Source organism: Camelina sativa, chromosome 11 (genome assembly GCF_000633955.1).
Source record: "Camelina sativa cultivar DH55 chromosome 11, Cs, whole genome shotgun sequence".
Classification (NCBI taxonomy): Eukaryota; Viridiplantae; Streptophyta; class Magnoliopsida; order Brassicales; family Brassicaceae; genus Camelina; species Camelina sativa.
The window spans coordinates 4118079-4143718 of record NC_025695.1 but is presented as its reverse complement, the minus strand read 5'-3'; the positions used below and the strand labels follow the sequence as shown (position 1 = coordinate 4143718).

Below are 25640 nucleotides of genomic sequence, written 5' to 3'. Positions count from 1 at the left end.
CGTCAAAACACTACTTATTTTTGAAACTTTGACAGTTATTGTTTTTATTAATAACGTTGGATTATAAGTTAGCTCTTAATTAATCTTATGACACTGATATGCTGATGTTTATGGGTTAAATCGATATGCTGATGTTTATGGGTTAAATCGCGAAATTTAAACTAATGACAACGTTTCCCCAATCCCCACAATATACATTAATATAATTTACTTTATGAAGAGGGAAATAATAACTATATAAAAATAATTATATATGAAGCTTTCTTTGTGGGGAAACCCTGATTTTGTCCGCCACAAGTGAGCAAAATCAATAAAAAAATGTTGTTTGATTTTGATACTTTGTAGGAATCAATTGGGGGCATGAAGAGACATTAAGCAATTAAAATAAGGGCGTTGAATACATATATACAATTAACGAGTTCTAAAATGCAACTCATCTCATGCACCGTGACGCTTTGGTGATGGCATTTTTAGGGTTTAGTGGCTCATGGAAATTTTTTCTTTTTCAGATGTTTTCTAGATTTTCAATCATTAAAGGTAGCATTGGACCAAAAGAGAAAAAATATATTTAAGAGCTGAATTTAAAAATCCAGAGATTTCCCACCAAAATTAAAGAGAAGATGCATTTCCCAATTCTTTGTTATAATATCTTCGTAGATGACTAAATACATTCGATAATATAGTGACATGACTCATGGGTAGGTTCTATCACATTGCATCAGCAATGCAAACATTAAAACTTGACAATGAAATATCTGTCAATCTATGTGCTGGATTAATCCGATTAACATTGTATCAAAAAATCCCACTAAGAGTGACGCCCAATGTTAATTTAATAACTAGAACCACGAGAATTAAGTATTGTCTGTGCCCGATTAGTTAATCAAATATTACTGTTTAGTTTGTATCTTTCGCTCTCACATGATATATGCGAACTGCAAATAAAAAATATGTATATGTATTTAAATGTTAAAAAAAAAAAAATTGTGACAAAATGAGTACATATAAAATTAGAAGTATCTTCAATTCAATATTATTAAAGTATTAAAGTTAATACTAAAACTGCTTAATGTGCTGAGTTGACATATATCATATGAACATGTTTTCACCTAGAAACTTAATACAAGAAATGGAATTCACTAGCATTTTAACGAAGAAGGGAAATAACCGATAATGATTAAAAGAAGTGATGATTCTCAAGACTAGAGACACATAACAGATGAAACAAACAAATGTGGCAAACATATGGACCCAATTAAATCGCAGTTTTAATTTATTTATTTTATATAAAAGGAATCTCTTATTAGTGGTCATGGACTTTGTACTATATAATTTAAAATTCTAATATGGTAAATTAATATGATATGAAATTGGATTATCTTCATATTCTATTTTGAACTTCTTTCCATTTTCCCAATTGGGTATATGGACTAGGTAAAATAATAGAAGGCCATGTACCCAAACCAGCAATAGAAAAGTAGAAATATATAGCAACCAAGATAACTTAATGTTTTTTTTTATGTCAAACAAAAGTGTATATATTCTTTAGATTAATATTCCGACATACTGATGAAAGTCTAAGACATTTCATATTGTTATACAAACATATGTACATGCAGACTGCTATATATGACATGTTTTGATAAATGACATGTTTCATAAAATCATTATATTCGATTATCGTATTTACGTTTGTATATGTAAACGTTGCGTGTACCAAAAGACGGTTAGAATAACCGTCACATCGATCCTTCAAATAGCTGAATTAAAGGTGATTCTTTTGTTTGAACTTCTAAATCTCACACAAAAATACAAGAAAAGTCAAATAATGTGGTTTCTCTGTCAGCCTAATTATTTGTTTCTTCCGAAAAAGGTGTCTGACCATATTATATATAAGAAACCCACTTGAATCAAACTCTTTACACGAAGTGGTCTATGCTGGTTTTTTTCCCCCTTACACTATATATTGATCGACGATCGTGTTTTCAGCGGCGTATTATGTTCATTTCGAAGCATTCCCTGTCAGTCACACTATTCATATCGGTCTCTCTCGTTCCAAAAACATAGCGAGGTTTAACATATATATATTCCAACACTTCGAACAAAACCATCGGCCAAATTATTTGAAATACGAGAAATAAAAGTAAACTAAAACAACCAACAGTTTTAGAGATAAAATAGATTTTTTTATAAATCATTTTAAGGTGTTAATACAGTACTATTTCTTTCCTTGTTTTGTTGATTATTATCTAATTTATGCGTTAATTCAGGAAATAATCATACGATTTCCCAAAATGTTTAAATATACACCCACTTTGCATGGCCCATATAAACAGTGTAAACGTACAATATAACTTATGATTAACCTTAAAATTACATTAACCAATGCATCGGACGGACAGAATAGTCAAATATAAAATACATCCATATAAATCAATCATATATATTCATATTTGCGCGTTGACAAAATAGAAATTCTTACTTACACGTTTATTTAATTTTGATAGTGCTCTAGTACTCACACATAAAATGATTTCGATGACACTCACACTACCAATTTTAAGAGAACGTATATTGTACGTGTAAATTAGCCGAACGTTTTGGGGATGCCTCTCGTCAGACTGATTTGAATGTCTCTATCGTCCCTGAAATCTGTAGGCATACGAGAAATAGTTGAATAGTTCATATATCAATTAATCATGAGATTCTAACACTACAATTTAAGCAAACAAGATGTTATTGGTCACTATGCCACCACTAATTCCAAAACGAACATGACCCAAAATATTGTATCATATATTATTAAAGTAATATATATCCTACAAACCCCATCAGTAATTAATATATAATATCAACTTGAATAAGCATCTATCCATTATTTGTAATAAGAGGCCTTTAGCGAGACCCTATAAATACATCATATGTGTGTTGCACCAAACATTCACTAGAAATTCATTTCCTTTCTTGAATTCATATTGTGCCCTCTTTTTAGTACACTAAAATTCACTACAAATATTTAAATAAAATCTCTGCCAAGATGGCTTCTTTGATCACAACCAAAGCAATGATGAGTCATCATCATGTTTTGTCGTCAACTAGACTCACTACTCTTTATTCCGACAATTCCATCAACGATCAACAAATAAAAACAAAATCCCAAGTCTCTCACCGGTTATTTGCTCGGAGGATCTCCGGTGTAGCCAGAGCCGTAATAAATTCACCGATGCCGCCTCCGGTACCGGAGATAGAGAAGGTGGAAGGCGAGAGACGATGTCATGTTGCGTGGACAAGTGTACAACAAGAGAAGTGGGAGGGTGAGCTTACAGTCCAAGGAAAGATACCCACTTGGCTGGTTTGTCTTCTTACCATTTTTCTATATTTGCTGGGAGTATATATAGTTTTAGCTTATATTCGTGGAATTTCATAAAATATGTATCGTGCACACAAAACACACTCACACTGGCACATGCATATGTAATATACAATACCGAACAATACAACTTTCTATTTTCTACGCAAACTTTTTTTTCTTATACATGATTTTATTACTAGCTAAAAGTCTAAGAGATCATTACGCCATGTTCGGTTTATAGAAGAAAGATTCGGATTAATTTTTTTTTGCTAATTTCCACATATAATATAATTACTCTAGTCTAGGTTATCTTCTATATATATATTTTACAACATGAGATGTAAAAAAATGGGACAGTAAAATTAATGAGTTAAAGATGACATGCAGAATGGTACGTACCTAAGAAACGGTCCCGGTCTATGGAACATTGGCGACCACGATTTCCGTCACCTCTTCGACGGCTACTCCACACTCGTCAAGCTCCAATTCGACGGCGGTCGTGTATTCGCCGGACACCGTCTACTTGAATCCGACGCCTACAAAGCCGCCAAGAAACACAATCGGCTTTGTTACCGTGAGTTCTCCGAGACTCCGAAACCGGCGATCAGAAACAACTTCAAGAACCCTTTCTCCGGAATCGGAGAAATCTTGAGGCTCTTCTCCGGTGAGTCTTTGACGGATAACGCCAACACCGGGGTGATCCGACTCGGTGACGGGCGGGTCATGTGTCTCACGGAGACTCAGAAAGGATCGATTCTGGTCGACCATGAGACGCTAGAAACGATCGGTAAATTCGAATACGACGATGGGTTGTCCGATCATATGATCCAATCAGCGCATCCGATCGTGACGGAGACGGAGATGTGGACGTTGATACCGGATTTGGTTAAACCGGGTTATCGGGTCGTGAGGATGGAGGCCGGTTCGAATAGAAGGGAAGTTGTGGGACGGGTCAAGTGTCGGAGCGGGTCGTGGGGACCCGGGTGGGTCCATTCGTTTGCGGTGACGGAGAATTATGTTGTGGTACCGGAAATGCCCCTGAGGTACTCGGTGAAGAATCTTCTTAGGGCTGAGCCGACGCCACTTTACAAGTTCGAGTGGTGTCCCCAAGACGGAGCTTTCCTTCATGTCATGTCCAAACTCACCGGAGAAGTCGTAAGAGTCACTAATGGCCTCATTTTATTCATTTGTTTTAAGGGATTTTATTGGTTATAGTCTTTATAGATAGTAGATTAGATCATATATTATGGAAAAGTTGAATTTATATGTGTTACGTAAAACATAAACGTTTATTATATATGGTTAAGGTGGCGAGTGTGGAGGTTCCAGCGTACGTTACGTTTCACTTCATAAACGCGTACGAAGATGAAGATGAGAATGGTGCTACCGTCATCATTGCAGATTGTTGCGAACATAACGCAGATACTCGGATACTCGATATGCTCCGTCTCCATACCTTACGTTCCTCCCATGGTCAGGACGTTTTACCCGATGCTAGGTAATATTATATTTAAGGGTTTATAATTACTTAACCTACATAATATTTTTCAATCTTGATTACATACATATAATGTAAATCTTATGTTAGGATCGGGAGATTCAGGATACCGTTGGACGGGAGCAAATACGGGAAACTAGAGACCGCCGTGGAGGCAGAGAAGCATGGGAGAGCGATGGATATGTGCAGCATTAATCCTTTGCATTTGGGTCAAAAATATCGTTACGTTTACGCATGCGGTGCTCAACGACCTTGTAATTTCCCCAATGCTCTCTCTAAGGTAAGTTGTACACACAAAGTTTATTTATCCTTCGGTTAATTACGTACATACCAAAATTTGTGAATCCTAACTTGAAAAGGTCCTTTACCTTGAATGAATACATATTAATTGTATATAGTAAAAAGTTAATGTTGTTATTATAATTTATTCTATGAGACAGGTTGATATTGTGGAGAAAAAAGTGAAGAACTGGCATGAACACGGAATGATACCATCTGAACCATTCTTTGTGCCTCGACCCGGTGCAATCCATGAGGATGATGGTTAGTTTAAAACTGAGATTTCATCAGGATTTCTTCCATATGAGTCGTCATAATATTTTTTTCCGGTTTCTGAAGGAGTGGTAATATCGATAGTAAGTGAAGAAAATGGAGGAAGCTTTGCAATCTTGCTTGATGGAAGCTCCTTTGAAGAAATAGCAAGAGCCACGTTTCCTTATGGTCTTCCTTATGGTTTACATGGTTGTTGGATCCCCAAACATTGATTACAATCTCAACAAAGAGATCTTCATTATACAAAACACAACATATGTAATATTTATTCATACACATCTGTATAATTAAATACATGTTGCAGGTTTTGTAAATTGTTGCCACTTGTATATGCTTTTTGTTTCATATATCTGTAATGTACAAACCCCAAAATAAAAGGAACGGATTGTGGTGGATACAGTTGTCAAAATTGCAATAGATTGACCATTCTTGCTATTCAATTCAATTACATCATCCTACAATACATTAATATACACCCAATTGAGAAACGCTATATGACAATTTACTCTATCTCTATTTTCCTTTTTTCCCCTTAGCTGAAAACATGTTACAACAATATGAAAAGAAGAAATTAGAAAAGCTCTGTTACAATGGTGCAGGTGTAGAGACAGAACTATCCCCACCCAACGAATCGGGTACTATCACCTGCACAGGCTTAGGAGCAGTGTCGGGTACTATCACCTGCACAGGCTTAGGAGCAGTGTCGGGTACTATCACCTGCACAGGCTTAGGAGCAGCGTCCAATTCATTGTTTCCACCTATCCATTAACAAATATGACTTCAGTTTCATGGGGATGATTTATTTTAAGATCTTTGGGGTAAGAGATGAAGTGAAAGCATTCTCCCTCTTTGACAATCAACAACAAGAAACCGCAGGACAAAAAAATATAAATTAAATCTATTGTAGCTATATAAACGAATCCCAATGCTTAGAGCGATCTAAGGAGTGTTTATCATGCAGGAACATGGCCCTATCTCTTGAGAGCATTATACAGTGGAAGCCAGTGAATCACAAGAATTTTCTATCAAGGTTTTCGTGGTTCAAATTGGATTTACATTACGAAACATGTCGAGTAACTAACCTGATTGAACCGAAGGAACCACTGATGAAGTTGAAGCTCCTCTCTTCATTTTTGGCTGTCACAAACAGTTTCTAAATAAATGACTCTTACCAAACTTCAATATCTAGCAAAAAGTCTAAAAAAACAAGTATGCAAAAGAATATGACTGTTGTAGTCTTGAAACCGTGACCTAGGTGAGTAGGTTTTGCAAGTTAAAAGACTAAAGACTTCAATATCAAAAAAAGAAGAAGACTAAAGACTAAAATAATGAGCAGACTGGATACCTTGGTATTTTCTTCCATATATTTCACGACCTGAGAGATGCTACCGCAATATCCATGAAAAAGCGTGTATGCCCACAAAAGAAGCTTCCTTGGGATGCTTACATCAATGACTTCAACTCCTTCACTGCATGGAAGAAGGTCTCCAGCTGTTGATAGTTGAGGCAGCGCGAAATAGAGGTTGATATCAGAAGGGAGTGTCACTGAAGCAGTTTCTCGGAAGAAATTGTAGCAACTTTTAAGTAGGGAGTTAGCGATCTCCAGATTCTCCTCCACAACTTTATTGGTCATCAGTACATTCTTGATTTTGGACACAACAGGGCGCCATTTTGCCTCAAGCATTTGGGATTCTGAGGGATCCTCGAATGAAGAACTCCAGAATTCTGACTGAAGATCAACACAAAGCACCCGTTTGTTTTCCAGTATACCAAATGGTGGAGTTGTTGCTTGACATTCCGCTGAGGATACTTGCTGCAAGGGGGTAATCAATGCCAAGCTTATTATCAGAGCTCGGCACCAAGCAAGAGAAGCATGTCTTCCAACTTTAGCCGAAAAACTATTAGACAACTTTGGATTCTTGAAACGCTTTCGAATCTTTTCATTTATGGTTTCCAAGGTCTCAACCTTGTTGTCTAGTTCAAGAGATACGATGTATTGATGTAAATATCTGCAAAAGGGAAAATCAATATCAGATAGCAAAAATCCAATGCCCAAGCAGGGATATATTTATGCCTCATGCAAAATTGGTTACCTGTATAAGCTGTTTTCTGAGGTTTCTGGACCTCTTGTTTCAGGAAAATTGCATATGTCTGGCCATATGCTTCCCTGTTCAATAAAGAGGGAAAATATTTTCTCTAAGTTACTATCAGGGTTGATTTTTGCTTCTGCAGACTCAACCCTACTCATCGAGGAAACCAGAGCATTTACATATCTTCCTATTGCAACTGGTACAAGGTCTTCAATGCATAGAGAGAACTGCATTCAAAATTTGTAGAGCATTTAGCAAACAATATTAAGCTTATGATAACCTGAATACCTGATGATGATCAAATTTCATGCCATGTGTTAAAAAGGGGTACTAAAGGTACTACTAGCAAAGTCTTTTATAAAAATGATCACGTCCTTACCCTCTTATCTGACCGAAGAGAATTAAATGCTCGTTCTAGTATGTTGACATCTCCAGTTTCCTCCAATAGTCTCAAATAGAACAGTAAGTATTTACGGATGCAAGTAATGAATTTCCGTGAGCTTTCTGGCAGATTAACTTCAAGAGCCTTCTTGTTACCAGCCAAACCTGGAGTTTTCCGCCTAAATAGAAACAGAGAAAGTTATACATGAGATTCCCATAATCATAAACAGTTAGACATCCATTTTATCATATTGTTTCTCAGAAGCTGATTTTAATCATCAGTGTTACACAGCCTCTTATAGAGCAAAGATTAAGTCAAAATTTTAAGGGCAAGGTAAGAATGTATCTGCACCTTCCCTTTTTAACCATGCCATCAATCTCCCACATATTGATCGTAAAACTTGACCTGGATGATTTGAAACAAAAAGAGAGTTCTTCTTTTGCTCTTTGCAGATCACTGCTCCCACCCCTTCTATACAGCCCTTGGGCAAGCATGTATCTCGCCTTATGAAAGTGTTTAAGATCTCCTTCTACACATATTCCCAGTGCAGAAAGGCTGTCGTTGTAAAGCATATGCCATACCCCTTCCATCTGAATTGATCCTTCTCCAGTTTTAGCATAACTTGCTTCCAAGTTTCCATCTCGACCTTCTTCTAGTGTACGGGAGGATCCAAAAGTCGTTGTACCAATGATTGTCATAGCAGTATCCTTTATAGATTCATCAAAGCAATACAAGGCGAGGACCTGAAAGGTTGACAGGAAACTATTAAGGACCTCAAAAGAAAAAAAGTGAACTAATAGTGGACTTCTTCAACTGAGACTGAAGTTACACATAACTTTTCTGTGGAAACAGCGATGCTGTAGTTACAAGTTGAAAATATAGAGCGTCAATTACAAACCTNGCCTCTTATAGAGCAAAGATTAAGTCAAAAATTTAAGGGCAAGGTAAGAATGTATCTGCACCTTCCCTTTTTAACCATGCCATCAATCTCCCACATATTGATCGTAAAACTTGACCTGGATGATTTGAAACAAAAAGAGAGTTCTTCTTTTGCTCTTTGCAGATCACTGTTCCCACCCCTTCTATACAGCCCTTGGGCAAGCATGTATCTCGCCTTATGAAAGTGTTTAAGATCTCCTTCTACACATATTCCCAGTGCAGAAAGGCTGTCGTTGTAAAGCATATGCCATACCCCTTCCATCTGAATTGATCCTTCTCCAGTTTTAGCATAACTTGCTTCCATGTTTCCATCTCGACCTTCTTCTAGTGTACGGGAGGATCCAAAAGTCGTTGTACCAATGATTGTCATAGCAGTATCCTTTATAGATTCATCAAAGCAATACAAGGCGAGGACCTGAAAGGTTGACAGGAAATTATTAAGGACCTCAAAAGAAAAAAAGTGAACTAATAGTGGACTTCTTAAACTGAGACTGAATTAACACATAACTTTTCTGTGGAAACCGCGATGCTGTAGTTACAAGTTGAAAATATAGAGCGTCAATTACAAACCTTTAAGGCTTCTAAGTTCTGTTTCCCACACGCATTTAGCAGCTTCAGACGAGAAGCATGCATTCTATACACAGGATCAACGGCTGACGGATTCAATTTCATGGCTTGCTCATAATAGGATAAAGCAATTTCATACGACTGCCCAAGCTTCTCACTGAGTTTTCCCATGTAGAATGCATGAGACCAGTCTTGTCTGTACAGGATGGGTTAATAAAAAGAATTCTCAGCCTCTTAAGCAATCGACCAAAGTGAACACAGTTTTAATAACAAGTAAACTATACCGATGTGCAAAAGCTTTGTTGAAATGCTTCATTGAGTTCTCACAAAATCTAGTCCACGTCGCATCCTTGGAGGTTAGCACAGACCGCTGATCATAAGACGGCACAACACTCTGAAGGTTGTCATAGTATACCAGCGCCAAAAGCTCATGTATCTCGGACTACGATAGAGGATCAATACATAAACATCATCAACACATCAACAGGTAGTTCTAATATACTACATGAATAAAACTGACAACTCTCCAAAAACCCAATTCTCCATGAAAATACAAGATGTACTTGGTTATTCCTGCACGTTTTACTCAATGTTGTATCCTCAAAATTATATCATCAAGCTTATAACTTATTCTCTCTATAGAAAGTAAGATTTCTTTTGGTTTAACGAAAATTCACATTTTACTAAAACTTACTAAAAGCTTCCACCAGAAATCTGGTAGGTAGTTCAAGTTAGCCATAATAACATTATAAATATGAGTAAAAATATTTAGGGGAAAGAATAGGTAGGCTCCGATAGGTTCAAAAGCGTCTCTAGCTTGTGTATGGCTAAAAGCTTGCTCATGACCTCTTTCAACCTAATCTTTACATCTATGGTCAACTAGTTCTAACCACAGCTGAAAAATGGAGAATCACATTATCATTCTCTCCTATTAGTAATATCATCAAACTAATCGTCAATTAAGTGTTTTCCCTTTCAATTTATATTTAATGTTGATTTTCAAGTCGATATCATATTCCCTTAAGTGGCACTACCTATAAGCATGGTAATTGGGGACATACGAGACAGCAACATCTATTTTCAGTTGTAACAGCTACCTTCTAAGGTTTGAATTAAAAAATCGGTTTGACCAAAAAAACTAAACAGCAACATCTATTTTCTGTCATCTGGTTAGTATAATAAAGCATGGATGAAGGTGGCAAATATAACCTGTTGATCTGGTGACCTTGCCAATGCCAAACTCATAAGCAGGCAACGTCTGCTTCTTCTTCTGCTTGTCTCAACTCTTTGTGAAAGAGCGGAATTCTTCCGCCATCCAACAACGTTTATGTGCTTACTCCCATCATTTAGCAACAAATCTACTTCCTGATTTTAGTGAAACCAAATGGGATATGCAATTAATTATCAAAACATGAATAAAGACCCATTACCGAAAGACACAAAGCCACCTTCTGTAAATCCTTTTCATTACTCCTTACCTATTTAAAGGTTACCAATTTAAAGGTATAAATTCGAAACATTCTAGAAGTTGACATATAATGACAGTAACAACAAGAATGACTGAAAGAACTTGCCTCGTCGTATATATTGCCAAGTTTTTCCCAACTCTCAAAGCGCAGAGGATTGTAAAGCAGATCATATTTGAATAGATTTGCATTTTGCTGTACAAACTCTTCTCCTTCCTTCGTGAGAACAAAGCCGGGCCACTTATCACTAGCACTAACTTCCTCAGACTGAGCTAGGAAATAATACAAGTTGCGGTAGACGTCCAAATATGGGTCGGAACTGCAAGCAAGTTAATACAACATTCTTACGTATTCCAACATTACATATATATCTAAAAATCAAATAATTGTTTTTGGGCAGTGGCAGAAATTCTCTTTCGTGGTTCATCATTTTCCAACGAGAACAAGAACAAAATTCTAGGAAACTTATTCTTATTCATCATTGTCTGCTTGTCACAAAAATCAGACATGTGAAATTCATAGAGATATTTAGGGTAGAGAATATACATAAACATTCAGATCATCCTGCATGGTTACCTCTGTTCAACAGTATTATTATTGATTATGCAAAAAATCAGCTAAAACGATTTCAGACTATGGATGTGATTTTTGGCAAGAGGAATTCATAACAAAAATATGCTTGGTTATACCTGTGAAGCAGTGATACCTTGTACTCACTGAGAGTTCTGCTGGGAATTAGACATTTAATTATGGTTTCGAGGAATCCTTCAGAACCAGCCTCGTCTGAGAGTTTGTCTTCACATAAATCAGGGTCATCTAAAAATTTATCTATCACATTGCCAACTAGGAGATCATCTGGTGGTCGTGAAAAATGCTTTTTTATTGCTCTCAAGACTCTTCGGAGTTTAATTAGACCAGTTCTCTGAAACAGGAAGGACAGTTATAAGATTACCAGAGTCTATCTTAAAAACACAGTACGTGTATTGAATACTGCTAGCAACACATTCTGTATTATCATGTGGATGCATTCTTATAACTTATTTGTCAAAAACTAAATATTTTGCAAGTATAAGCTGCATGAGTTACTATTGGTACAACTCATGTACTGAACACAACTTGCAACACCTTATAATTTGTGTGTGCCATGCATGCTTAAATCTATATACATTATTTGGTAAACACCAGTTGACATGTGAGCCTAGCTACAGAAAGTAAATAGATGTTTTGGTAGATTGCAATATGATTTCATCTACTCACAGAAAAAATTAGCACCAAGTACAAGAAAATAAACTTTGGCACGCACTTATCACACGCATGAAAATGCACCTACAAAAGTTAAGGAAAGATCACTCACAGATGAAGCCTTGGCATAGGGTAGTATGTACTGGAAGACATCAACACATTGTTCCTTTGTCTGATAGTCTCCCCGGCTAGTGTTTTTGTGCACAGCAAGCTCATCTTCGTAGGAACCATCAACTCTAAGATTCAGACCATACAGGCAAAAAAAACATTGATCTAAAGCGTTGTTGATCGACAACTCAAGTTCATCTTTTTCTTCTTCAGCAACTTCTTCAGTGTGTTCCGGAATCGGTTTGCTTTCTTCTTCTGACTGTTCTTTTTCCCTTTTATCAACTTGTCCTTCACAACCATCATTCTTGGAATCTGTTTTATTGTTTCCGTTTTTCTCAACATGCACCTCTGCGAGAAATGATTTTATTTCATTTCTGCAGAATTTGTCAGGCAATGCCATATCAAGACCATCTGGGGAGTTAATACTGGATTTGACTTTCATGTCCACAGCCAATAAATGCTTAATCGCAAATCTAAGAAAAGCTCCTTCCTCCCCCGCACAATTTATACCAGCACAGCAAAGCCCATATTCAGCAAGCAAATTATGGAGACCTATGATCAACTCAACCTAAAAAGAAAATTGAGAGAGTCCATTGTTACAAAGCAGCAGACCAAAGCAGCTTTTATCATCATGGCTGATAATTGTAAGATAACATTATTAATTTGTCTCACCAAACAGACACGCCTAACTATGTCAAACTGAGAGCTTGATTCATCACATATCACCAAAAAATGAAAGAAAACAAAAAACGGTAGTAAACCATGTCTTACTTGATGTTTAGTAGATATGGTAGAATCAAGGTGTTGAAGTTTACAGAATCCAATAGCTGCATCGAGAAAGCAAGACTTCTTCTCTTCTTCAATCCCATCAGCATTTTGAGAATCTGAATATCTCTTAGAAAGAAAATGCCTCACGATATATGACATGACTGTCAAAAGCAAAGCTTGTATACCAGCTACACAATCTCTTGGGGCAACCATGCCATTCTGCACATAAAACAACACATCAATACACGCGGCCACATTTTTTGTTTTCTTAGGACAATAAATTTGTTACAATATTGATCTCTTGTACATTTTCTGCCTAGTATTTACACATGAAAATTTATTTAAAACTTTATGCTCTTTCAGTAGTCTGTAGTACAAGAGCCTGAAGATTTTCATAATATGAGTTAGCATATCAAGCAAGGAACAAGCAGATGACGCAGTTAAATGATTCAAACAAACTCAATGACCATCTGTATATTTTATCTCATACGCTTGTTAGCTTGTACCAGCATGATAGAAATCACATATCCAAAGCAAACGAAAATTATTAGCTCTTCAGGACTTTTGAAAACCATACCGTATAAATCAAAAACAAATTTCAGACTTACAGTGTTTCCTGACTGGTCAAGGAAGTTCTTCACTTGAGAGATACAGAGAAGAATTGCCTTGACTTCCTCCGCCACCAAGTGATCCCAACTCTCACTTGAATCTTTATACAAGGTTTTAGTTGTCACAACAGATCCTCCCGTACCACTTGATTCCAGGAGAACTTGCAACTTTCTTCTATGACAATTCATATAAACCTCAACATCTATAGGCTTACTCATCTGGCATGCTTTTATTAAAACGTCAAGTGCTGATAACTCAACAGAGGAGATCCCTTCTTCCATTTTCAAAGCGTATGCAGGCAAGATGTCTTTATTTGAAAATAAAAGAGGTGAAAGTAAATTTACACACTCCGAATAAACTTCTTTCTCCATCATCTCAGGTATAGTATTTTCCAACAACAAATCAATCTTAAGCAGATTTATTTCATGAATGATTCTGTCGACGTTCAGCTCTGGAGTTCTTCTGCAGTGAGGCAGCTGAATTAAGACAGGAGCTTCTCCAATACCTTCCTTGTCCAACAATGACACACACTTGAAAAATTCTTCAAGTGCTTTAGCTTTTTTGTCCTCCAAAATTGATAACCGTGCACTCAACCAGAAATATCGAACCCAGAAAGATCTTTTATTATAATCTAACACCTCCTTAGCAGTCTCATCACCTTGAAAACTCTTAAAGGCGGAGTCAGAAAAACTTTTTTCCCAAGAAATAGGCGTAGAGTCGATAGCATAATCAAGGGAAACAGATTCAATTATCTTTGAGAGATGATATGTTACTTCTACCATGCATGATGGGCCATCAGGACTATCTGATCGTTTAGAGTCAAGGTCAAAGTACAGCTCGGCGAGAAAAAGACTGCATTCAGGTTTCCGATCTCGGCCCCAGTGTCTTGTGAGCTTTTCTAGCTCCAAAACTTTTAAGCCAGCATCACGAGTCAATAGATGTTCACATTTACTAGGAATATATTCAAGAAGCAAGTGGCCCATATGATACGCACCATAATTTTCTGAATTTTCCTTCACAAAATTAGAAACGACGGCGTGTTCAGAAATTGGATCATATTCCTCAAGGCAGAAAGAACCAGTAGATACTCTGTTGAATCCCCTTTCAATGACAAACTTCTCAAGATATTGAAGGATGTCACTGCTAGGATCCTTGCTATTATCACATTCTAACTCTTCCTTCTCAGGTTTCTGGTTCCGAAGCCGTTCAAGACGAGTACTCCGCCTCTCTTGGGGGTGTTCTTCAGAAAACACAGGTTCTTTTTCTTTTACAGCACCACCACTTTCTCTTTCAAAGTTGCAATCCTTAACAGACACAATACTTGAATCAGAATCCACAAAATTATCCTTCTTTTCCAGACATTGCATTACAGCCTCTGTGCTAAGAGCTAATTCAATGGTTAATGGTATATCAGCGGATATGCCCACAGTTTCACGCGAAGGCTGCATTATCCCAATAAGAATATTTATCAGTGCCACCCATGTAGCTTCAGTAAGTTTAACTTGCAAACTTTTTTTCAACTTCTTGGATGCAGCATTCAAGTCCTGATTCATGTCAGACACCTTTCTCTTGCCAAGAAATTTGAGCCGAACGTGGTGAGGTTCAAGTTTATCTATACCCTTGGGCGCAAAAGGGGCTGAATCTGTTTCCTCAATACAATGTTTAACATGCAAAGCACGAGAATGTGATGGCCAATGCCTTAAAATCAGATTTGCAACTGAAAGACAGGAAACTTCATCACCTATGGCAATGAGAACTTCCAGAAGTTTCTCCATGCAGTTCCCTGCACAAAAGCCAATTCAATTTTTAGGGGTTAGGGAAAGAGGGAAGCATATATGCAACAGTTAATACCACATATGACCAACGTGAACCCACGAACAGCGAGCAATCACAGATTCAACATCTATTGCAAAAGCTATAAGTCATGTAGAAACATACCAGTAAAATATAAACGAGTAGTAGATATTTCTCTATTCAAACCATGACAAACTAGGAATTCCATGTGTATTATACATAGGGAGAAGACAGAAGATGAAAAACAGAACGTACAGTTATTAGGGCTGCAGAGAAGTCCTTGTTCAAATGCCCATCGTGATATACTCAGTAGTCCCATAGAACATGATAGGGTTCCAAGATGGTTCCACAGAACAGAATCTTTTGCATCTATGTCTATAGCTTGAAGATGACAGTATAAAGCGTTCTCGTAATGACTAGAACCTAGCTCAAGAAATACAGTGGCAAGGTTCTTCAGAGCCAAAAATCTGCAAAACAAAAGAAATTATGTATCGGCGACCACAGTACTAAGAAACAAAACATAACATCAATTACTAGAACCAGATGAATTAAAACATTGGAGCCTGACCTGAGATGATGGAGATGATTATCGTTTGCAATAGTCTCCACCTGAAAAGAAATGACTCAATGTCTTGTAAAAAAAAAAAACAGGTGATGATTCAGAGAAAGCATTAGAATAAAACAGAACCAAGTTTTATTTACTTTGGAGTTAGCTATTATAGGATCCTTAAGGATAGATTCAAGAAGCTCCCGAGCCTTATTGTAGTCTTTAGCTTGCAGCTTGAGAAGACCATCATGATAAGTTTGTGACAGATGAAACTCCTGAAGAGGGCAGATCAATAATAAAAAAAAAAACAGTTCAATTTCGATTTCAAACAATGAGCAGATCTCGCTTCAGATTTTTCAACAATACAAAAAGAGAATTACCTGAGCTTCTTTGCTAGGAGCTAAAGGTTCCCACTTCTCTTTGGATTCCGTATCATTGATTGCTGCAATCGAAAACTGAACGAAAAACAAAAAACAAAAAACGTAGGAGGAAGAGATCAAAAACCAAACCCTAAATTAATTAAAAGGATCAAAATTGAAACTTGCGCGAAGTTATATCAATTACCATCTTGATTGATTGATAGTCGAAGCTGCAGAGGTACACCGTGATTCAAATTCGTCTATCTTCTTCTAGGGTTTATCAAAAACATTATGAATTAGGGTTTTAGATTCTAATGTATATCCCATTCTTGGTGTTGTGTCTCTCTAATGTATATCCCATTCAAATTCGTTTTTTTTTTTTTCTTCCCGATAATGGAAATTTTTTGGATGACCCAAAAAAAACAAAAATGGAAATTTTGCAAAAATAAAATCATATATCAAAATTAACGCTATTTTTTTGGTTCTATCCCCCAAGTTTCTTTTAACACAAACATACCGACGATCAGATTTAGGATAGATGATTTTAGTAAACATCCATCTTTTAACTGATTAGGTTAATCTCATCACAAAACTTCCAACTGTCTTTCTTAGGCCGCTACTTTTTAATGGGCCTATTTCTATTTCAATATGCAATGAACTTTGTTGGACCTATCCATTAATTTAAAACTACATATGTATTTTAAGTGATTTAATTTTGTAAGACTCGAAAGATACTAATTGGGCTGGAGACCAGCTTTTACCCCCCCCCCGCCCCCAAAAAAAAAAACACGTTATTTATATTAATTGTGAGCAAAGTGCATATCATAAATATTTTTATTTCTTTATTACAATTGTAAATCTTTATATTCTTACCGTATGTGTTTGATTCCAAACAAAGTAAAGTATATACGGTTAAGGTAAAATTTAATTTATGATTTGGTCCGGTCCACAGAGACACCCTGGCAAAAGTAGCAAGTGGCAAATACCAAAAAAAATCGACCGTTATTGCTTTTTGAGTTTTTTCTTCCTTTTCCCTATTTTTATAGTATTTGAAAAACTGTCTCTTTAGTTTATTAATTAAGTTAAAGCCCCCCCCGCCCGCTCCACCTTATTTTTTTACAATTGGATTTGGATCTTTCTCTTTGAACAATTGAACTTTGAAAACTGTCTCTGATTTTTTTGGCCTCTCTCTCTCTCTCTCTCTCTCGGGGTTGATCTCTTCTTCCAATGGCGATCCCTTCGGAGACACAACAACAACAACAGCAAGAGAAGGTACTTTCACGATTCCATTACCTGATGCTTCCTTCGTTAAAGTGTTTTTTTTTAGGGATTTTGAAATCTAATCCTCCTTTTTTTGGGGGTTTCTCAATCAAAACCTTTGTTCCTGTTTCATTCGATTTCGTCTTTGGGTTTTAGGTTTGATAATTTAGCGAATTCTTTTTCTCTTGAAAATTCTGTGAATTTCTTGACTAAATTACAGTTTCTTGGCCTAATCCAAAGCAGATTCGTTTTTAGGGATTCGATTTCAATTATCTGAAAATTGGTTTTTTCTGATTCAATTTGTTAATCAGGAGGCTTCAGATGCTGCTGCTTCACAAAAGAGATGGACTTTAGGCGATTTTGATATTGGTAAGCCTCTTGGTCGAGGCAAGTTCGGTCACGTCTATCTCGCCAGAGAAAAACGGGTCAGTATATATAAACAACAAAACAAACAATCTATTATAATCTTGTGGTTTTTATGTTCTTTCTGATGTATATATAATATATGCTTTTATATATATTATGAAACAGAGCAATCACATTGTGGCTCTTAAGGTTCTTTTCAAGAGCCAGCTTCAACAATCTCAAGTTGAACATCAGCTCAGAAGAGAAGTCGAGATTCAGTCTCATCTTCGCCACCCAAATATACTCAGGCTCTACGGTTACTTCTATGATCAAGTATGTCACATTGTTTTGTTTTCTCCTTTTTCTATTCAAAGATACAAACTTGGTTTTTTAATCTTTACTTCTTCAATTGTTGCAGAAACGAGTTTATTTGATACTTGAATATGCTGCTAGGGGTGAGCTCTATAAAGAATTACAGAGATGTAAATTCTTTAGCGAGAGACGTGCTGCAACTGTTAGTTCTTCCTTCTACCTTTTCTTTTTTTTGTACCTCTCAAACTAATTTGTTGTTGAAAAACTGATATTCTTATGTGTTCATTGTGTCAGTATGTTGCGTCATTGGCGAGAGCTCTCATATATTGTCATGGCAAGCATGTGATACACAGAGATATTAAACCTGAAAATTTGTTAACTGGTGCTCAGGTGATATAAGCTTTACCTTTTTTTCCTTGTAGTAAGTAACACCTATCCATTTGGTTGTGAAACTCAGCTAGTATTATTAACATTCATGGATTCTTTAACTATCAGGGTGAGCTCAAGATTGCAGACTTTGGTTGGTCAGTACACACATTTAACCGCAGAAGGACAATGTGTGGCACGCTAGATTACCTTCCTCCTGAGATGGGTAATCTTGGAACACTTGAAATGAATGAATGTTAGTTCTCGTGTGATGATCTAAATTCTTTTTATTAACAGTGATCTTTTGGTTTTCTTACAGTCGAAAACGTAGAACATGATGCTAGTGTAGATATCTGGAGCCTTGGGATTCTCTGTTACGAGTTTCTTTATGGTGTGCCTCCTTTCGAAGCCAACAGGCACTCAGACACATACAAAAGGTTCAAAAAACAAAATAGCTGCTTATGAAATCTACAATTACTAGTCTGTTTCTTGTGGGTTTGTCTGATGATACATATACTCTATAACAGGATTGTGCAAGTGGATCTCAACTTCCCTCCCAAACCAATTGTCTCTGGATCTGCAAAGGATCTAATTAGCCAGGTTTTGCTATACCTTCAACCTGACACATACACTTTGGTGGAAGTAGTAGTTATTGAATTTGAAATCTCACATATTTCTCGATTGTATAATGTAGATGCTTGTCAAGGAGTCTCCGCAACGTCTGCCATTGCACAAGCTTCTGGAGCATCCGTGGATTGTGCAAAACGCTGATCCTTCTGGTATCTACAGAGGCTAAAGAAACAAAACGCTTTCAGTTCCAACTGTTCTTGGCAATCTCGAGCCAAACTGTTATCTAGAAAGACAAGAACTACCGTTGTGTAGGTGTATCAATCTTCTTTTTTTTTTTTTTTTTTTTNCATGTTTCGAATAATGTGTATCCCAAGAAAAATCTCAAGTATCTGTAATTCTGTATTATGTAGTATGTTCTATGTCATTAACAGGAGCAGGAAAACTCTACAAAGTGTTTTCTTACTTGTCTAATCTCAAGCAAGCTTTGTGATATATAGCAAAATAAACAATCCCTTAAAAGTAAAGAAAATAAAACGATGATCAATCAAAGAGTAGCAGCAAAGACATGTGTTAAATTAACACGTTCCTCATTGGTTGTAAACACAACGTCAAACCACTCAAGAGTCCCCCAAATCTCTCCTTTTTCGCGTCTTTCAATCGTAATCTCCGCAGACCAAATATTTGTTTTCTGATAACGCTTGTTATACCCCACCTTCTCCAGCCAGAAAAAAGCAATTTTTCCACCATAATTCACGCATTTAGTAGTACGACCATAAGTACGAATGCCAAACAAATTCTCCAAACCCTTCAACTCTCTCCACAATTTTGCCTCAGAGTCATACCAATCGATCCCCCAGCTCCTAGAACGATAAAGCACGTTGTCGATCACACATCGAGATGATAAGTTACCACCTCTAGCCAACGATGATTGTCCTTCTCTCCATCTACCTTTATGCAGCTCGTAAAGCCCATATGTCCGCATAGATTCTACGTATACATTCCCATCATAACCTATACTTTCGCAACTAGAGAATTCCCTACATACTTCCTCGCCAGGACTAGACACAAACTCCCAAGTTTGAGTCTTTGGATCGAATACCTCCATCCAGTTAGTTGCATCCAGATCTGTGCAGCCTCCTGCTACATATATTTTTCCATCAAGAACGCAAGCAGATGGGTTTACACGTTCAGCACGCATGCTTACAGCCTCACGCCATGTGTGAGAGCGACAGTCCATGACCATAACGCTAGAAGATGCATTGTTCTTTATTAAACTGCCAATGACATAAATATTGGAACCAACCAGTGCAACTCCTGGCAAGTGCTCGGGAAGAGAATCGGGATATAAAATTGGGACCAAAACGTTCCTCGAGCTCTTTTGTCTCCGACAAAGAGTAAACATACGTAGTGGGTGGTTAGAAACGTTAAAGAATCGTAAGCACACGTAGAGAATATTCTCTGTGCGGCATAAGAGGTTTCGGGTTTGGTAAAGCTCCGCTGAAGTAAGGAAAGAGCGGAATCTCTTGGAGACTAAGGAGAGCATCGGGTAGTACATTCTTGAGACACGAGCTAGACAATTTAATACCAAATCATCAGGAAGCATCAGAAAACCAAACGTCGTCATCCTTCTTCTTTTAAGCGGTGGCTCTTCTCCGTTGGACATTAACAAAATCTTGGAACGTTTTAGCTTTCTCTCTTATAATAATCTCTTCCTCACCCACTTCGGTTATATATATACAATATACTACAGTTCCTCAAAAAAGGAAACTTTTATGTCCTTGACTCATTATACTTTTATAGCTTTCTTTTGTAAATAAATAAATGAAAATAACAAAGCTTTATCACCGTGTTAAGGAAAAAGTATACTTTATACCGCGTAAAATATTTGTTCATTATCCTGTGATAGTATTATTGTTATGTATCTTATTTATGTTTTTTTTTATAAAATAAAGTATCTTCTATAACTCTTAAAAAGGAAAAAATATATATATATAAGATTTACAACCAGATCAGCCAATATCTAACTATCAAATCACTGATTTCAAAAATTTTAATCTACAATTTAATGAATTTAAAGGGTTTATCCAATCATTAATTTGTACATCCATATAAGATTTGAAAATTCTTATTTTATTGTTTTTGAAAAAAAAAACTGAAATAATATGTTTTATTCATAGATTTGAATCTTTCTATTTTTCACTTTCAACTTTAAACCCGAAAATAAATTGTTAAACAAATAACATATGATTTAAGAAATATTTATAAATCATAAAATTGATAATACTTGAATTTCACAATAAAAATAAATCGATGATTAAATATTACATTATTTTTGTTTTGCTTTCCAAATCCATTACAAACCATAATTGAATAACCTCCTAAGATTTGGAAATCTTCACAACTCAATCAAAAATATACATTAAAATCAAGAAAGAGACATTTTCAAAAATATCCTTATTTCTATGTGATTTTTTAAAAATACTCTTTCATGTTGTCCATTTTCAAAAATACATTTTAACATACAAAATGACTAAATTTTAAACCCTAAAACCTAAATACTAAATTCTTCCTCCTAAAAACTATATTTTAAATATAAAATAAAGGACTCAAACCTATAAAAAAAAATCTAAAGATTAATCTGTAATTTTGTAAAAGAGAACAAAAATGAAAATTTTAAAAAGGGGTATTTTTGAAATATATATTTCAAAAGGTTGCATTTCTATCTTTTTTTTTGTGTGTATCTCTTTTTATTTTCATGTAAAACTGTAAAACTTTTTAATTATTACTTTTTAAAATAATAAACAATATTAGGTACACCCGTGCACGGCGATTGGATAATAATTAAGTAATAAACTGGAAGTAGATCAATGTTCAACTCTTTGTTAACTGACCTGTGATTCTGCGAGGTCAGTTAACATCGTCGATTTCACTAAAAGAAAAAAAAAAAAAAAAAAAAAAAAAAAAAAAAAAAAAAAAAAAAAAAAAAAAAAAAAAAAAAAAAAANTAATAATAAAAAAATAGTAGAAGTTAAAAAATCGTGACTTAACACAATGAACTTAAAAATTATCCATATATAAATATAAGTATTCGAGGACTTATGCTAATTTTGGTGAATACACCTGTCAATGATAATTATATGGTTATGTAATTCGTATTCATGACGGATATGCTGGTGCTAAAGAAATTCGTAATTCGTTGTATAAATTTTCTCTTGTAATAAATAATAAATTGATAACGTAACATACTAACATTCTTGGTCGTTGTAAAAATTATGTGTGTTTCATGTACTAATCGTAATTCGTTGTATAACATTCTTTGTCATTGATGTGGATGGAACTAAGATTTATTACTCAAATAGTAAAAAATAATTTTGATATACTTTAATATCACGAAAGCCTGATGAGTTGGGCCCAAATCCAACCAGGTAAAAAGAAGTTACGCTCCTAAGTTTTAAAGAGTAGTAATTTACATACCCCGCGCGACTTATTTGAAATTGTGCGTGACTTGTCTTTCTCATTATCAGACTCACACACCTACCAAGTGTTCGAGATAATTCCTCTGAGAAAAATCGACTTTTTTTGTTTTTTTCACGGGGAAGTGAACGTTCGGCGTGGAAAGCAGAGTAAACTGTTGACAGAAAGCTTAGCGATTTAGTAACGATCACTGTGTGTGATCGATCCCCTGTAGTCATCGCCCAGAAAGTATGTGCGGGCATGACTCATGACGAGTCAACTCGACGACTAAGCCGCCGAGGCTGCTTCTGCTACCATTCGAAGTACACCTCTGTGAGTTTTTCTTGATTTTGATTAAAATCGTTTGGATTTTTTTTTGCGTTTTATATGCCGAGAATCTTCCCATGTTGAACTATACGGAACTGCATCTTAGTGATTGGCTTATACTTATTGATTGCATTAACATGTTTTAGTCAAGCTATCAATTTCTTAAGCACGGCCTTAGATCCTATTGTTCTGATTGTGTTGGAATATATAATTGAGTTTCTGAAGTTTAATTGATTTCATACATTAAATGATGTGTCTTTTACATGTGTGAAGAGTTACAAACTCTTAGTTTGTGTTGGTTCATGTTGTGTCTTTTCTCAGTCTATATAAAGACATTGTCATTGTCTGTAAACTACACTCAGTTTTCACACCAGAACACTAAGAAATCCTGATCTAGTTGATTTTGATGGATTGTCTCAATCTTTTGTTCAGGGTGAAAGACATGAAAGTGTGTGTGTGTGATAGAGAGAGAGGATCCTATAATTGCTGATGATGTATTTGAGATAATTATTGATTTGTCTTTTTTGCTTATTGTAACTCCAAAAAATGCTATTTCGTCTTGGAAACATGATATCGTTTTCTGAGTCATGAGTGTTGTTCTGAACTTCTGGGTCAATACTTACTAACTACTTGACTCAATTTTCTCAGGTGATTGACTTCACTAACCTGTGGAGACTGCAAGAACTTCAAACTTGTGTCATAGAACTAGTGTACAAGGTCTTGCAGATGCATTTATCCTTCTTTGATGTCGTCCAGTACTGTGAACTTGCTTTTTCATAAGGTATGTTCTTCAAGCGAATGCTACAAACAATAAGATTTTGGTCTTTCTAAATCCATAAAATGAGAACGCAATCAGCAAAAAGTGTGTAAGATATTCATAACAACTAAAAGGAAGTCTCGCCAATCTGATTTCAACCAATCTCTTGCCTAAACATGTCTGATTTCAGGCCAATCTCTTGCCTAAACACAGTCTATAAGGTCATCTCCAAGTTGTTAGCAGGTCGACTTAAAGGTATCTTACCCGGAATAGTCAGCCATGCCCAATCTGCTTTTATGCCTGGTCGCCTCTTATTGGAAAATGTGCTGCTTGCTACTGAAATCGTACATGGTTATAACAAGAAGAATACCCCTGCTAGTGCAATGCTTAAAGTCCACCTAAGAAAGGCTTTTGATTCCATGGGTTGGGATTTTGTTATCTCCACATTAAGAGCTGTTAATATGCCTGAAAAATTCATAGGATGGATTCAAGAATGTATCTCTACGGCCAGCTTCTCTATATCAGTTAATGGGCACACAGGGGGCTTCTTCAACAGCACTCAAGGTCTAAGGCAGGGGGATGCACTCTCCCCGTATCTGTTTGTCTTGACCATGGAGGTTTTCTCGAGCTTGCTCAAATCAAGGTATCAATCTGGTTATATATCCTATCATCCAAAAACCTCAGACTTGGAGATTTCTCACTTGATCTTTTGCGGTAAGAGTCCAGCTTATAGCATCTGTAATCTCTGGCACAGTGAATTTCTGGATATCCACCTTCATTCTTCCGCTTGGTTGTATCAGAAAGATTGAATCGCTGTGCTCATCTTTCCTCTGGTCAGGTCAAATAGATAAGAAGGGATTGGTGAAAGTGGCTTGGTCGCAAGTATGTTGTTTGCCAAAAAAAGAAGGCGGTCTTGGGTTACGGTGTTTTGCGGTGTGGAACAGAACTTTATGCCTTCGAATGATCTGGCTTCTCTTCTTATATAGTGGTTCCCTATGGGTGGCGTGGCATAAACATCACAACCTTAGCAGTTCAACTAGCTTCTGGAACCTCATAGAAAAACCTAATGACTCGTGGAATTGGAAGTGTATGCTGAGGCTAAGGGACTTGGCAGAACGTTTCATCAGTGCAACATCGGTAATGGCAGAACAGCTAGCTTCTGGTTTGATAATTAGACTCCTTTTGGCCTACTGATCAATTTTATTGGTAGACATGGCCCCGCGTTCCGAACAGACCTTGATGTTTCATGTCCATTTAACTAGTATACACGTGCCAAGTGAGGAACAGGGGCTCGACACTTATGAATGGGTGGTTGACAACCGAAGCTGCAATGGTTTCTCTTCGTCACAAACTTGGTCCGTCCTAATACCTAGAGCTGAGGTCGTGGACTGGGCAGATTCGGTATGGTTCAAAGGAGCAACACCTAAACATGCTTTCACCATGCGGACAGCAACCCTTAATCGCCTTCCTACAAAGACACGGCTTCAGAGTTGGGGTATGCAGATTAGTCCAACTTGTGGTTTATGTTCCACTCACCCTGAAACTAGGGATCACTTGTTTTTGACCTGTGACTATGCTTTCACTTTGGCATACTGTCAGCAGGAGATTGGAACAGCCTATTATCACTTTCCACACTTGGTCAGATCTGCTTCTTTGGCTGCAGACAACTAATCACAGCTCGCCACCAACTCTGCCCAAATTGACTGCACAGTCTGTTATCTTTAAAACATTGATCGAGAGATCAAGAATTCCATCATGGCAAGGAATCTTAATAAGCGATTTAAGAAGCTTATGAGTTTATGGCTACAACGAAGATGTCTAGGACTATCAAAGTTTGCCCGGTTGCTTTCTTGTTTTACTTTTTTTGCCGAGAAACCAACGAAATAGGTTACAACTTTTGTAACACCAAACTTTTCATTTTATATGATTGATATTTGCACTTTAGCAAAAAAAAAAAAAAAAAAAAAAAAAAAAAAAA

The 25640-nt window shown here is 36.4% G+C and overlaps 5 protein-coding genes and 1 long non-coding RNA gene across 6 annotated transcripts; 3 read left to right on the top strand and 3 right to left on the bottom strand.

The window, feature by feature from the left end:
- LOC104721541 lies at positions 2356 to 3250 on the bottom strand. The gene is made up of 2 exons (XR_757038.1): positions 3170 to 3250; positions 2356 to 2652 (listed from the first exon to the last, which is right to left on the bottom strand). It is a non-coding gene; the product is annotated as an uncharacterized LOC104721541 (long non-coding RNA).
- LOC104721542 (carotenoid cleavage dioxygenase 8, chloroplastic) lies at positions 2890 to 5735 on the top strand. The gene is made up of 6 exons (XM_010439549.2): positions 2890 to 3352; positions 3740 to 4507; positions 4660 to 4850; positions 4941 to 5130; positions 5291 to 5393; positions 5469 to 5735. The coding sequence occupies exons 1-6, from the start codon at positions 3038 to 3040 to the stop codon at positions 5612 to 5614; spliced, it is 1713 nt and encodes a 570-aa protein (XP_010437851.1). The 5' UTR covers positions 2890 to 3037; the 3' UTR covers positions 5615 to 5735.
- Positions 5803 to 16763, bottom strand: LOC104721540. The gene is made up of 19 exons (XM_010439548.2): positions 16479 to 16763; positions 16295 to 16369; positions 16070 to 16189; positions 15936 to 15976; positions 15623 to 15834; positions 13573 to 15356; positions 12968 to 13183; positions 12201 to 12764; positions 11536 to 11768; positions 10955 to 11165; positions 10590 to 10745; positions 9665 to 9822; positions 9384 to 9576; positions 8226 to 8617; positions 7872 to 8052; positions 7496 to 7719; positions 6748 to 7411; positions 6485 to 6539; positions 5803 to 6160 (listed from the first exon to the last, which is right to left on the bottom strand). Exons 1-19 carry the CDS (start codon positions 16479 to 16481, stop codon positions 5988 to 5990), a joined length of 5655 nt encoding a protein of 1884 aa, XP_010437850.1. The 5' UTR covers positions 16482 to 16763; the 3' UTR covers positions 5803 to 5987.
- LOC104721539 (serine/threonine-protein kinase Aurora-1-like) lies at positions 17373 to 19470 on the top strand. The gene is made up of 9 exons (XM_010439547.2): positions 17373 to 17545; positions 17845 to 17958; positions 18065 to 18211; positions 18297 to 18392; positions 18485 to 18580; positions 18686 to 18782; positions 18876 to 18993; positions 19084 to 19156; positions 19251 to 19470. Exons 1-9 carry the CDS (start codon positions 17501 to 17503, stop codon positions 19350 to 19352), a joined length of 888 nt encoding a protein of 295 aa, XP_010437849.1. The 5' UTR covers positions 17373 to 17500; the 3' UTR covers positions 19353 to 19470.
- Positions 19671 to 22044, bottom strand: LOC104727604 (putative F-box/kelch-repeat protein At3g43710). The gene is made up of 2 exons (XM_019231755.1): positions 22018 to 22044; positions 19671 to 20813 (listed from the first exon to the last, which is right to left on the bottom strand). Exons 1-2 carry the CDS (start codon positions 22042 to 22044, stop codon positions 19671 to 19673), a joined length of 1170 nt encoding a protein of 389 aa, XP_019087300.1.
- On the top strand, positions 22605 to 25187 carry LOC104721538. Its single transcript, XM_010439546.1, has 4 exons — positions 22605 to 22911; positions 23554 to 23686; positions 23853 to 24376; positions 24501 to 25187. Exons 3-4 carry the CDS (start codon positions 23959 to 23961, stop codon positions 24854 to 24856), a joined length of 774 nt encoding a protein of 257 aa, XP_010437848.1. The 5' UTR covers positions 22605 to 22911; positions 23554 to 23686; positions 23853 to 23958; the 3' UTR covers positions 24857 to 25187.